Source organism: Podarcis erhardii (genome assembly GCF_964252035.2).
Source record: "Podarcis erhardii genome assembly, chromosome: 13".
NCBI lineage: Eukaryota > Metazoa > Chordata > Lepidosauria > Squamata > Lacertidae > Podarcis > Podarcis erhardii.
Window position 1 is genome coordinate 32,525,481 of NC_138502.1, and position 14,331 is coordinate 32,539,811.

A 14,331-nucleotide genomic window follows, 5' to 3' on the forward strand; every position below is an offset into this window, starting at 1 on the left:
GCAGGTGGGATTCGGTTTCACTGAGTAAAGCATTCCAATAGGAGCTTTTTAATGAATAAAAACTGGGATTTTTATATTTGATTAGCACCAAATCCCACATGGGGAGCGGTGAGGTCTGGAATATCAATAGTCAAAATTATATCTTGGGCACAAAATAAAGGGGGCAGTTCAAAAATCCTACATGTAACCTGATCCCCAAGTAGGAGATATTGATTTTTCAGTAACATAACTGTAGATAAATAGTAGCAGTAAACAATCCCAGAAAAAAACAGCAGTACTGGAAGGTGAGATGAACTGGAAATATCGTTTGGAGCGCATGAGTTACAGTTTGTAACGTCCCAAATTCAAAATTTCACACAGCTATAGATTCAGTGTGTGTGGCCTTGTGCCCGTCATTTACCTAGAAGCCTCAGCCTTGCCATCTGTAGAATGGGGAGAGTACAGGACTGCCTTAAAGAGAGCGCTATAATTTACAGTGTAAGGATTAAAGAGGCAGGACATGCAATCCCCTCGGAGGAAAGCGTTACCTAAGCATGGCAATCCTAGTTTGCGAGGGGCACAGATGATGTGGTTATTCAAGGTTCACACAGGCAATCTCTTCTGTATATTCCTGGCATTCCAAGGAGGTCCCGTGTCTAGGTCGTGACAAATCCGGTGCCAATTCGATCCCCTTTTTAACGCATTTGTTTAGGTGGGGGTTTCTGGGATGTGTGTGAAGTTTTGTGTAGCCAATTGGACCAGCCTATTTGTTTTATCATACACTGCACCAAATTCCTCTTTTGCCTCGCCTCTTGTCCCAACTGCTACCTGATTTTGGAAATAAGATCAGATCTTACCCCACACGACACACGCCCACCAAATTGCGCAGGAGCGCGTGCTTAAGGGAGCGCAGAAGAATGAAGCCAAGGAAAAGGCTATATATATATATATATATATATATATATATATGCTTTCGTAGATTTTCACGGGTACAGGAATGCAGGTTTTGGTGTCCTCGGGTGTCTTCCCGTGTAAAAGTTTTACACGGGAAGACACCCGAGGACACCAAAACCTGCATATATATATATATATATATATATATATATATATATATATATATATATATAACATTATTTATATATATAACATGACACTGATACGCGTGACCGGAAGGTGGAGCTCCTGACCTAATCTTGCAAGCAAACGCCAAAGCGTCATTTCCCCACCTCCCCATCCCCGTCGCGAAAAGAGGGAGAAAATAAATGCAATAAACTCCTTTTGATCTGAAGAACCTCCTTTTCCGGGGAGCGTGAGGCGGGGGTGGGGGTGGGGGCTGGAGTCAAGGTCAACACCGCCTATGTGCCAGGAGTAACCCGACCTCTGGGGTCAAAGTTAAGGCCTGATTTACTGTGCCTGGGAAGCTGCTCCTCCCTCGGTGCTATTGGAGGTGGCGCATGCCGGCGGACAGAGCGGCTTCCTCAGCCCTTAGGCACCCAACCCCCACCAGGCTGGACCCAATCCGTATCCACTGGTGCGCCACTCCTCCCTCCTCAGTTTCAACGACTGAGAGGGGGAAAGGGAAGGGTTGCTAGCACATCCTCACTGCAGACAGCAGAACACAATTTCTTTCCAGGGAAACCTACAAGAAGGTGGGGGTGGGGGGAGGACGAGCCCCGCCCCTCCCTCCAGCAACCACAATACAGTACATGCTGACAGTAGATGCAACTGAATATTGTCTCCGAAATCACACGCCAGGCAGATTGAGATTGTCTTGCGGGGGGGGGGCGGGGGCGGGGAGATCTCTCTTTCAAAAAAAGGCATGCATTTTTTTGAAATATATATTTCATATATATATATATATATATATATATAATCATCAGCTTGTCTCATTGCGGTCTTACCAAAGAGAGAAAGAGCAGTTCATCCTTGAACTTGGCCTTCCATTTACTCGTGCGCACTGATAATGAACTTCTCATTAGATGTTCTGTATTTAAATCCCAGGTCCTTCTGAGATAGAACAACGCAAAGGATCTGACACGATCAAGAACTGGCAGAGCAAGTTGTGAGGTGTAAGAGGCGAGGAATACACATATATTGGGGGTGGGGGGCTTAAAATGAAAGTATGAAGCTTTGTTTGAGGTTTACGACCCAGTGCGACTCAAGGGAGGTACCGAGGGGGGAGGGGATTCAGGAATGTCGCCAACACTTGTGACGGAACAGAGCGAAATAAACACTGAAACAATCCCCACCCCTCAGAATCTTCTCACCTTAGAATCAGGTGAGTTGGCTACTTGAAAAATACCTTTTTTCCACTGTCTTTTTTTTTTTTTGCGCATTTAATTCTTTTATTTCTGTTATTTATTATTACGTTTATTAATGTTTGGTCCTGTGGTGTCAGAGAATGAGCACTGCTTATGAAATCTCTGCGGCATTCAGAATAAATTATATACATGCGTATATAAGTACAAATAATAACACTAATAATAATAAACAGACAACTGATGAACATAAGACACTCTCCTACACTATGAGCAAGCTGCATTGAAATCAGTGGGTGATTACTTCTAAGCACCAGAATCAGATTGTAGGGGCTGAACAGTACCAAAATCATGCTGAAATAACCCATGTTCTGCAAAAGAATTTCCTTTGATTAGGAATACCACCCCTAAGTAAGGCACATTGATTTCAGTGGAAATTGCTTCAAAATAATAGTAAAAGGTGCAGTCCTAAACACACAGTTACTTGGAAGTAAGTCCCACTGATCTCAAAGTGGTTTACTTCTGCGTAGACTCTCATAGGATTGCACGGTTAGTACAGGAGTGTAAACAAAGTGTAGGCCTGGCTGTATTTTCTTCGATTTCGAAAACCTCTCCCTCTCTTCTCCTCTAGAGAATAAGAGATTCTGAACTAGAGTCTCATCACAACGCCCCGGATAAATAATTTCTTTAAGGACCTACAGTCACCGCACTATTAGTATTGACTAAACCAGGGGTAGCCAATGTAGTGGCCTTCAAATGCTGCTGGACTACAACTCCCATGATCCCTGGCTATAGGCTGTACTGCTTGAGGCTGATGGGAATTCGAGTCCAACAGCATGGAGAGGGCACCCTGTTGGCTACCCTCGTGCTATGCACTGGCTCTAGGAGAAGCGTCTGCTTCTGGGTCCTCCTCTCACCGCCCCCTCCCACGCACAAACTCCCTTTAAATACCCAGATTCTAAACCAATTCACCTAGAGAACTAGCTCTCAATTTTATGTAGCTAAGGAGCAGGACGTCAATAATAGTAGGCAACATCCGAAACAATTTACAACGTTATAATTTACCCATCCATATTTGCTTTCCAACAAGATTCGCTGGATTCAAAACGATTTGCCTCCGTTCTGAGTGTGCATATATGGTTTCAGTCTTTTATGTTTCATTGTATTTTATACAGACAAGCAAAATAGGCCTCCACGCTTTAGCGGATGGAGCAGGTTTTTAATCCGTGGGGCTGGGCTTGAAGGGAAGTTCTTTTTCTGGAGTGGTAAATAGGGAATGAAAAATAAAACATTAAAAGTTGACTTCCCCTTGCAACTATCTGTTTGCTGTATTGTAAATTCTCTAGCGTATCGTTCAGTGTCAAGGCACTTATTAACTTTTGGTAGTACTCAAATTCATTTAAATGCAATCGATAAAGGGATCATTGTCATATGATTAATCAACTCCCCCCCAAAAAAATCGTCAATCGGTGGTTAGCCTATATACACATACATACATACATACATACATACATATATATACGTATACATACAAGCCATTCTAAAATATTAATTTCGTCATATGCAATGCTGAGATTTAAATATAGATTATAACCTCTCAAATTTACAAGTCCCCTAAAACATAGATTATGTTGTATGTATGTATGTGTAATAGATTTTCTTCGTGGTAAAAATTCCTATCAATATTTCACACAGATGAAAGAACAGTCTGTTCCTTCGCTTCTGCAAAATGTTCCCATTCGACGAACAGACAAACGGAACCGAAAGCAAGCCGAGCCATCATGGTGCTTATGGAGAATTTATTTAACATTCGGTTCGATTGATAGGCAGTTGTCGTTTTCTTGGTTTTATTTTCGTCTTCCCCCCCCCACCCCCTAAAGCAGCTCTGAATTATGGAACTTGGTACAAAGAAAAATAGAATATAATTCGCATAGCAATGGCGCTAAGGCGGCAACGCCCCTCCCCCCGAAAAAACAACACATAAAAATGAATTGCAAATTGCACACGGTTTCCTTCTCCCCTTCCCAGCTCCCCCCCCCCATAATAAAATAATAAAAACAATAACAACAACGCATCGCTTAAAAATAAAATAGAAAACACCGTTTGCTTTGCAAATCGGGTTTTAACTTATTGGAGGAAACAGCAATAACAATAACAACGACGATAAGTAACTTTTTTTTTTTTTTTAAAGGAGAGAGGCTAGGAGAGGCCGCCAGCCACGCCAGCGCTAAGCGAATTTCGTTGGCTTCCACCGAGGTGGAGAAGGGAGACGGTGGGAGGTTGGAGAGCTGAGAAGCCATTGAAGCGTCCACGTGCGTAATTCTGCTCTCGTTTCCTCCTCCCTTCTCCTCCTCCTCCTCCGCCCGCGGCCTCCTTCCCCCCACCATCTCCTGTTCCCGCAAGGCTTTGGGGAGGCAGCAGAGAAGCCTGCGTTAATTTCCCCCTCCCTTCCTCGCGGGGGGAGCTTCTTTCCCGCCGCCTTTCCATGGATTCCTCCTCCGAGAGTCTGTCCCTGCGTCTCACGGGGTGCTGCTGGCGCTGCCGGCGCCGCTGCTGTTGGTGGTGGCAGGCGCGGGCGCACTGGTGCCTTTGACCTTGGCCACGACCTTCTTCTCTTTGACCCTGCGGTTCTGGAACCAAATGGTGATCTGTCTCTCGGTGAGGTTGGTGGCGGCGGAGATCTTTCTTCTCTTGTCCTTGGTGATGAACTTGCTGTTGGAGTATTCCTTCTCCAGCTCTTTCAGCTGCCCTTTGCTGTAAGGGATCCTCTTCTTGCGCCCCCGGCGGAAGGTACACCCCTCCGGAGGGTGCTGGCCTACAGCTTCTGACCGGCAGAAGGGAGGAAAGGAAGAAAAGAGGAGAGCGCGTTAAACTCAGACGAGAGTTAGGAAGGAAGGCCTGCCCTGGGGAATGAAACTCATAACCACCACCGCCCAGTCCTTTGTCTAGGAAATCCCCCAAGGCCGCAGCCGAGCGAAATGGACTCTTCTAAAAACCGCTGGACTTTCTCTTGACCCCTAAACTCACGAATTAGGACTCTGCAGAAGATTATCCGTTTCATTTCATTCTCTCTTGGTTATCTTTCACCACCTCATTTCCCCCCTGCCCTATTTATTCTCACATGCATTGAATTTGTCCCCGAAACACAGATCTGCCGCCATAATGCCTCCCCCCCCCCCCCGCCTCTGATGCCGGTGAGGCCGTTTCTCTGCTTTGCGAGAGCACAACCCCATTTTAGAGAAGTTTGCTTTGCGCGTAAAATCCCACTGAAATCACGGCGCGATAAATGTGGAGGTTGTGCGTAAAAACAAAACACCCAATTCGACCAAATGTGGGCTGTCAAATACAGACGTGGGAAAATTTAGAAATCGATATTTTTCTACCTAACTGATCTGCCTGGCAACAATTCCTTTCACTTGCTTCCAACCCATTTTAACCAACGGGAGTTAGAAGCAAAGTGTGCCACATATTTTCCTGTAGGTATTTAATTTATTATAAAGAGTAATAGTACAGGGCTTAAAATTGCAAATTAGTCTGGATTAAAATATCTTTGTTGGGGGTTCAGATCAGCTGAGCAACTTTTACACTGGTTGTAAATAATTTGATGCAAAACCCTATTGATTTCAATGGAACTGATTTCCAAATATATATTTTTTAGGAAAGGGGGTTGTGTTAGGAAATTATTCAGGACTAGGTTTTGATTACCCACATATGTTTTAGCAACCATCTTCACATTCACAAGATTTAGTTAGACACACACCCACACACCCACACACCTGTATATTAATAAATTATTGTCAGTGTTTCATTTCTATGTAATCATTAACACCAAACAGACTGCTAGCCTTCCTGTGTGTGTCACTGGAGTTTGGACATGGATGTAGGTGAAGACTATAGTAATGAACAGTGCTCACAGAAAATAATACTGTGTTTTGGTACTTTGTATGAATATAACCTGCAGAACTGAATAGTACGAGGAAATACTCCTCTTATAGTTACTTGCTGTTACTGGTATCTGATGGAAAAAGCCAGATGCTGTTTTGGGACCTGCAGTGTTACCTAAATAAAGTGAGTGCTGAAATAATTTTAGTAGTACAATTTCATAATGTGTGGAATTTTTAAAAAATGTAATAAAGCTTTTTAACAAAGGGGATTGCTGTGTTCTTACAGACTGTGTTTTGAGGAATTGCTGGGTTATGATGCCAACAAGCAAGATGCTTTCTGGAAATTTCAAGACTGAGCTAGAACTTTTACTTCCAAAAATAAGTAAAAATGGGGAAAGAGAAACAAAAGATCTGGCTGAGTTATTTATTAATTTTATCACGTGCTGCTTTTTTTTTTTTTTTAAAAAAAGCTTGTGACCCAACACTTAAGCATCTTTGTGGTGTATCTTTATGAAACAACAGTCAAACTGTTTGGGTGGTCAGTGTATGGCCACATAGATCTGAAAATTAATGTGAAATGATTTCATCCGGGATCTATGCTGCATTGAAATATCTTGGGTGGGACATCAGTTAACGTAAATTATAGCCATCATCTGCACTCCAGATCCTCAGTTGAGTCTTATGATCTTTGGCACATTTTACTAAATGAGTTTTTAAAAACATGGACATGATGCAGCCAAGGGTAGATATTTTTAATTCCCATTGTATCTTCAATGAAAGAGATGTATGCACATGCTTAAATCTACCACTGGAAGCCATAGATTTATAAGTGCTTAACTTCAAATGTGCCCATTAATATTTTGAAAAAATCCTTTACTAAATCTTTGAGACAGAAGTTTTTGCTCGTGTGTCCTGTCTGTCTGGAGTAATTATTTCCTGCCTAGACACCAATAAATAATGCTAGATGCTGGTGGTGGATAACCTTACACAGCGTTATACATTACTGAAATATTTATATTCCTTGGGGGCTATACTGCCACAGCAATACAATGCTGAGGTGATCGAAGGCAGCACACCTTATTGCAGTATAAACGCTGTTGTTGTTACGTAATTTGAATAGCTATGAATTTATTTCATTGCCCACTGTTCACTGTGCAGTCAGCTGTAACTAACAGCAATTGCATAACTGAGTAAAAACATTAGAGCAAACCCAATGGAAATTTCTCCTGCCCATTCCCCATTCAGATGCATGGAAGGACTCAAGCAGGTCCCATTCATTTGAGTGGGGTTGCATGCAAAAAAAAGGTATAAAATTATATTACATAAGTGTGTGTGTATATAATAAGTATGTATACACACACATTAAGTGTGTGTGTACATACATACACTAAATATTAAATAAGTATGTACACACGCACTTATTTAATATAATTGTATACCACCTTTCATCTTACAATCTCAATGTGGGTTACAGATCAGTTACAATGCAAGCAACCTAAGAAATAGGCAGAGAAGATAAAACATGCCTAAAATCAGCTGTAGATCAATCATAAAAACATCTCAGGGAGCCAACACAAATCAATAGAACAACAGAGGCTACTGCTAACAACTCAAAAAAGCCCAGGTAAGCAGGTAGGTCTTAACCTGGTGCAGAAATGTCAGTGTCAGGCATATTTGCTGGAGGAGGATATTCCATAACTTCCTGCTATTGCACCTTTAATTTTTTTTGTTGTGCTGGCAGCCTTAAAGACATGAGACATGAAATACTGAATCACCATAATGGATAATGTAGGGTTTCACATGAGCAATTCTGAAACAAAATTGCATTGGTATTTGCTGGGAGCACAGAGCACTGTGAAATTGCTACTACACCTAAAACATTGGGATACAGTGGATTGGGGCCTACAGCACCACAATGGTTACACTGATGCAGAGTTTTAAAAGTTATTTGCTCATAAATATAAGGTAATCATAGAATGCACTTGTCATATTTATTTATTTTCCTACAGGAATCTTCTTCTCTTGTCTCATATTAAATTTTATTGCTTTAATATTATTTCAGAATCTTGTAAACAGCTTTGGGAGGTTGTGCATCAGAAAGGTGGCATATTTAAAAAAGGAAAAGGAAAAAAGAAAGGTGGCATATAAATGCTTTATATAATAAATTTGCTTCCCTGCTTTTAACATTATTGCAACTTTTGGCGGAATTATATAAAAGTAAATACAGTAATTGCTGCTGCTGCAGCAAAGCTAATATTATGTTGTGGCTTGGAAGATTGTTAATAAAAGTGATGAGGAGATTGTCAGTCTACAACTACATTCACAGAAAGTATTATGGACACTCAGTTTGAGGTACTGTAAATATACAGATTTACCATGCTCTGTGGTTCAGTTTTAAGAAGTTTCAGAATGATGAGTGTTAGGGGCAGGATTCCCCCGCCCCCAACAGTAATTCACTATTTGTGGAATTATCTCCCCACTCCCCCCCACACACATTAGGAAGTATATGTGGCCCCATTGCTGGCAGTTTTTAAGAGAAATCTTAATACATTTTAATTTCTATTTCATTAATGGTTGCAATACATTTTACACCAATTTCAAAGATGTGATGTGATTTTTAATTTAATGGGATAATATACCACTACGTTTTGTGGATGAATTTTTGTACACTGCCTTGTGAGGGCAATGTGCCCTGAAAGATGATTTAGAAATAATTTAGGAAAATTGATAAACAAGCAACATTTCTGCACTGAGTTTGTATTTTGTGTTAACGCTTAGCGGTGTAAGTGTGGATCAGTGTAATTTAGTTATTAATAAGCAGAGAAGCAGATGAATGATCTTCTCTTTGCCCCTAGGAAAAGTTTAGCAGTGATTCTAAACAAACTCAAGTGGAAAGATGTCCCATGGAAATTAAATGAGATTTCTTTCAAGTAAATGCAAAAGTGGACCAGAAGTCAGGTCATTAGTCATAGGTAGGGATTGGGTCCCCGGTAATTGACTGAAAACATTTAATTGACTAAATATTTGTTGTTGCACTGCAAGAGGATTAAAACCTCAAGCTTGGGCTAGTGTAAATATATATTGGTATGCTTTGTGGAAGAAGGTTAGTTGGTGCTGGAGTACGCAAGGCCTGGGGTTTTGCATAATTCTTCTGCTTGATGAAAAGTTCTGCACAACCTCAAACCTTACACACTTAGCTCCCAACTTAATTTGTTGTTGTTGTTGTTGTTATAGACTTGGGAGATTTGTTTTCAGGAAAGCCACTTAACTATGACTGACTCAACAGGTCTGTCACTTCTGTTAAGACATCTCATATCTGATGTGCAACTGAAAGCACACTTACCCCCTGAGAATTCCTGCATAATTTAATAGGGCTTGAGCCAGAATGAATGGTTTGGTCGGTTGCAGTCACACACTGCAATGGCCGCAGGTCTGTGCTTAAAGCAGGGGAAGATTCTACGACCCCTTGTGGCAAAGTCATATTAAGCACCAGTTAGGTGAGTGGTCACTGGAAGGCCACACAGAGACTCACGGGAATGTAGTAGCTGAAAGCAGTAATCTAGTCCATCCTACCTGCATCCAGATGGCTCTCCCATCTACAAAAAAAGCGCCCTGTCTGTGCATGATATATTTAAGGCAATACCCCCTCTGCCTAGGCCCACCACAGTTACCTATGTTGTTGTGGATGCAACATGTCCCTGCCATAATCCTTTCTTTAGGACTAGTCTGTCTCAGGGACTTCTCTCCTCTTTCTCCAGTCCATCTAGCAGGGTCTCCAGACCAGTAAAGCAGAAATACTGAGGTTAGCCTCCCTTCCTTAACACACTAGTTGGTAGATAGCGAAGCTTCGTTTGTTTTCATAGAGTCAATTTGCTCTAGACTGGCAACATTAGACTTCCAGCTGAAATAAATGGTTCCTATGTCTCAATTCTACAATCAGTGTCCCACTGATACATTGGGGCGCACGGCAGGAATAGCAATAATTCCCAGCCTTACCATTGCCTATAATTTTCTGTATCTGCCCATAGGCACTTGGAACCAATCTGACCATGCACAATGTTAAGGGGACGGGGAGTATTTCTGTTTCTAATGGATGCGATGGATCAGGATTTTTTTATAAAAACAAAGGAACAGCCCTGAAAATGCAGACACAGAAAGCTGGATGGGTAGGAAATCTAAGATAGAGTATTACGCACCTGTAGCAATGCCAATATATTGCAGATCCTTTGTAGAGACTGATCTGATTTAATGAGATAGCAATATTGATAGCATGGCAGGTGCTGGAGACAGAGGGTGCTCAAACACAGAGGCCCTGCCCTAATTCTGGTTTGTGATTGGGGCTGACTGGGGACTACTCAGCGATGAGGGAAGGGCACTCCACACATGCTCAGAGACATTTATGATTACACTACCCGTGTGGTTTTTTACACTATGATTACATCATGCCTGCTCCACCGTTGGAGAGCTGGTTCATATTTAATTCTAGCTATTATCCGAAGGATCCAGGGTATGTTAAAGAAAAAAGCAAAACGCTCTAACCCGTCAGGTCGTATTGGGTGTTGAAAAATAACCAGTAGCTGAGATTTCACAACCTTTGTGAGCAGCATTTTTCATACGTAAACTAAAGCAGCAACAACTAAGAGGATAGAGACGCACACATAAAGGGCATTCATAGTTGTCTAACCTCATATATAATTTGTAATAAAATTTCAGGTGACCCTGAGAGCAATTCATACAGCAATGAAATTAGCCACCCTGCTGGTGCATGCTTGATACCTATATCTGCGCGTGCAGCGCGTAAGGTGTAAAAATCTGCTGCTGATTTCATCGCAATATGAACTGATTGGAATTACACACACTCACGCACACAGTTCTCTTAGAAGCTGATGAGGCCACATTAATTTATCACACAACTGGGGGGGATTAGGCTGGATGTATTATATTGTATCGTATCTTATTATAGCGTGGGTGGGTGTGATATATAAACACGTACACACATGCAACGCAGGTATCCCAAGAACTAAGCTAATATAGGGATCGGCGCCAGAATAGATGGTGAATATTTGAGAATAAAGATGGTCTGGAGCAGCTGCAAAGTTTCCAACCAGGACTACCCGCAGTCACTACAAACACACAAACACACGTCTAGGTTGAAAAGCAGACAGGATTGAGGCCCCAGCTCTTTTCCTTTTGGGGATCAAGCGCTCCCTGAGTCCACCCAGCTCCCTGGAAAACCACGAAATCCACCCCGAGGATCTGGCGGCCTTGTAGGGCAGCGGCGGTGACAGGGGTGGGGCGGAGGGAGAAGAGAAAGAGGCGGCCGTTTCTTTCTTTCTTTCTTTCGTTCTTTCTCTTTTTTTTTTAAAAAAAGGCATTGGTTACCTGCGAAGGCAGTTTTCCAAAAGTGTCCTGCTGGGCTTTGATCTTTTGGACAACACATTTGGTTGTTCCATCCCCCGGCCAAGGCCCAGGGTTCGTGGTAAGGGTCCACGGGCAGGAGCGCTTCGTGCCTGGCGTCGCCAGGAGGCCCTCCGATGGTCTGCACTACCGAAACGTCCAGGTAGCTCGCCATCGGCTGGTAAGGCCCCGCCGCGTAACCCGGGTAGAAGGCGAACTCGGCTGGGCGCGTCTGGTACTCCTCGGGAGCCGCGGCGGCGGGCGCCGAGCTGCAGGCGTCCAGGTACTTCTCCGCTGCCGTCGGGTAGCCGGGCTGCGGCGGCGCGGGGCACGGCTTGAGGGAACCGCGGGCCACTCGGTACGAGCAGTAGGCACCGCCGAAATATCCGCAGGAGAAGGGCGAGGCGCTGGTCGTCGAGGATGCCTGCGGGATGGCCGGGCACGGAATGCATTGCTTTGTCGACGCGTCTCCGGGGCCGGAGGAAGGAGGGCCGTCCAGGGCCGGAGCGGGGTAAGCGGAGCCGTGCATCGTCGGGCTGAGGCCGCCCAGGGTCACGTTCCTGCAGTGGCCGCCGCCCGGGAAGGCCGTCGGCGAGCTCAGCAAGCTGTCCATGCTCTTGGCGGGCACCTCATCCAGGCTCCTCCGGGCTTCTCCGAAGGCGGCGTCGGGGTCCATCCAGCGGAGAGCGCGGCGGGAAGGCGCATGGGCGTCCGCGGCTTGCTCCGCTCCGCTCTGGGTCGGGGTAACCAGATGGCGCGCGGCTTGGACGACTGGGGGGAGGGCGAGGCGGCGAGGATCGTTTTAAAAGGCTGGCGACTGCCAAAGGAGGGTCGCCTAGGCGCCCGGCGTCAGCTTCTCTCCCCGCACCCCCACCCCCACCTCCTCTTCCCTCCCTCCCCCGACGCAAAGGAGGCGTCTTTCCCGGAGTGGCGCGCTCATTGGCTGAGGCGCATCCACTGGAGACGTGCTGGGGAGGAGGGGGCCAGACAAAAATTGCGAAAATGCTTTTATGGCAAGACAGGGAGAGAGAAGGAAGGGTGAGGGGAGAGAGAGAAAGACCTGCACACGTGACGGACTTCTGTACAGGAAGGGGGTGGTGACATTTATTTATTTATTTATTTATTTATTTATTTATTTATTTATTTATCTATCTCCATCAGACGACATTACCGCCCCCCTCCCCACATACCAGCGTCTCTTTCCCTGCTCCACACGGAGTGGACACAATTGAATGGAAAGAGAAACATTGGCTGATCTAGGAGGAATACTCTGCAGTGCTATAGTGTTTAGAACTTGGAATAGGAAAGAAAGAAAGAAAGAAAGAAAGAAAGAAAGAAAGAAAGAAAGAAAGAAAGAAAGAAAGAAAGAAAGAAAGAAAGAAAGAAAGAAAGACTTTGGGTATATAAGTAGAAAACCATTAATTCAATTAAGATCCATCTGAGATAAATGGGAACTGTATCCTGTCTGTCTGAAACTTTCTGACTTCCTCGAAATTCTTTGGCGAAGTGTCCAAACTATCCCCAGAATGCTTCGTCAGTCCATGGTCAGTGTTTTATGCGCCGGTATCCCTTCCCATCCTTGCAAGAACGTGCTTCTGAATCCAGGGTTTGGGGTGGCTGACATATTTTATTCGAAGCATTAAAAAAAAAAAATACACACATCTCGCAGAGACTGCAAACTGCATTTCGAGAGAGAAGCTGTAAGCTAAAGGACTGGGTAGAAAACGCATGTGCAAGGCTAAAGTGTCCCCCTTTCCTCAGATATCTGCAGAAATCACGTTCGGAGATACTGCGCTTGGTCAGACGCACCAGGCCTTTCCTCTTCGCACTAGGTGCTGGGAAGGAAGTGAGCCCACCAACTCAGCCTCCGCGGGCAACTCTGCCCTTCCGAAATGACATTTCCCAAAATCTTCATACCTTAAGTGGTTTGAGGAAGGTGAACCGAATAATGCCGTGCTCCAAAAGTGAGACCCTGATGTCCGATTAGACGGAATATACTGTACTAGATGGTACGTGCACGTGTGGGCGAGAGACAGGAGACGGAACCCCGCATTCTCCCCATGAATGCAATCAGAACATAAAGGGTGGTCGAGAGAGATGGAAATGTTACGTGGTGCTCGGCTGAGAGCCTGTGTTCTGCTGCAATACATAAATCTGACTTTCTAAAGTAAATCAGGGTAAAGATGTACGTTTATACAACCACACGCACCCATCCGCGTCAGTCTGCCTCCCCAACCATCTCTTTTTGGCCTTGAAAGTGCGCCTCCCGCCCCAAATACTTTCTCCCCCCCCCCACGAAGTCTATTAGAATTATATCCCCCTTTCTAAAGGCACCTCTCTCTCGCAACACTCATCGCCACGGTCAAGGCGCCAAAACTATTGCAGTGCAGGAGTTTTCACCTCTAATTTTTGTCTTGGCAAAGTGAAATCGTAGTGAGCCAGGAGGACAAAAAAAATGCCTTCTTTATCCACGAGGAACTCCACTGCCTCTTTTTCATTAAGGGGAGTGGGACGTTTAAAATGCACATATAACGATTTAAATATAGATTCATTATATCTCTCCCTTTCCCTCTCTCGGAGGAGAATGAAGTGTAAATGTATAGAAGGGAAGGAAAAATAAAACAGGCTCTCCACATACACACCACACACCAAGGCCTTAGTTTTATTCCAGTTTATTCTATTTTATTGTTTTGTTCCAGTTTTCAAACTCTTGTTGTTCATCCAAGGCCAGGAAAATGCTCTGTGTATCTCGCTGGTGGCATAAGGTTTTGTCTGGTTGTGAATGAAGTCAGAGAGATGGGCCTACAGGGTGG

At 44.1% G+C, this 14,331-nt stretch overlaps 1 protein-coding gene and 1 long non-coding RNA gene across 2 annotated transcripts; one reads left to right on the forward strand and one right to left on the reverse strand.

The window, feature by feature from the left end:
• Positions 1-403: 403 nt before the first annotated feature.
• LOC309328340 lies at positions 404-4,547 on the forward strand. Its single transcript, XR_014150794.1, has 3 exons — positions 404-477; positions 1,981-2,048; positions 4,429-4,547. It is a non-coding gene; the product is annotated as an uncharacterized lncRNA (long non-coding RNA).
• On the reverse strand, positions 3,721-12,387 carry HOXB13 (homeobox B13). Its single transcript, XM_081838169.1, has 2 exons — positions 11,504-12,387; positions 3,721-5,061 (listed from the first exon to the last, which is right to left on the reverse strand). The coding sequence occupies exons 1-2, from the start codon at positions 12,192-12,194 to the stop codon at positions 4,757-4,759; spliced, it is 996 nt and encodes a 331-aa protein (XP_081694295.1). The 5' UTR covers positions 12,195-12,387; the 3' UTR covers positions 3,721-4,756.
• Between the last annotated feature and the right edge of the window lie 1,944 nt (positions 12,388-14,331).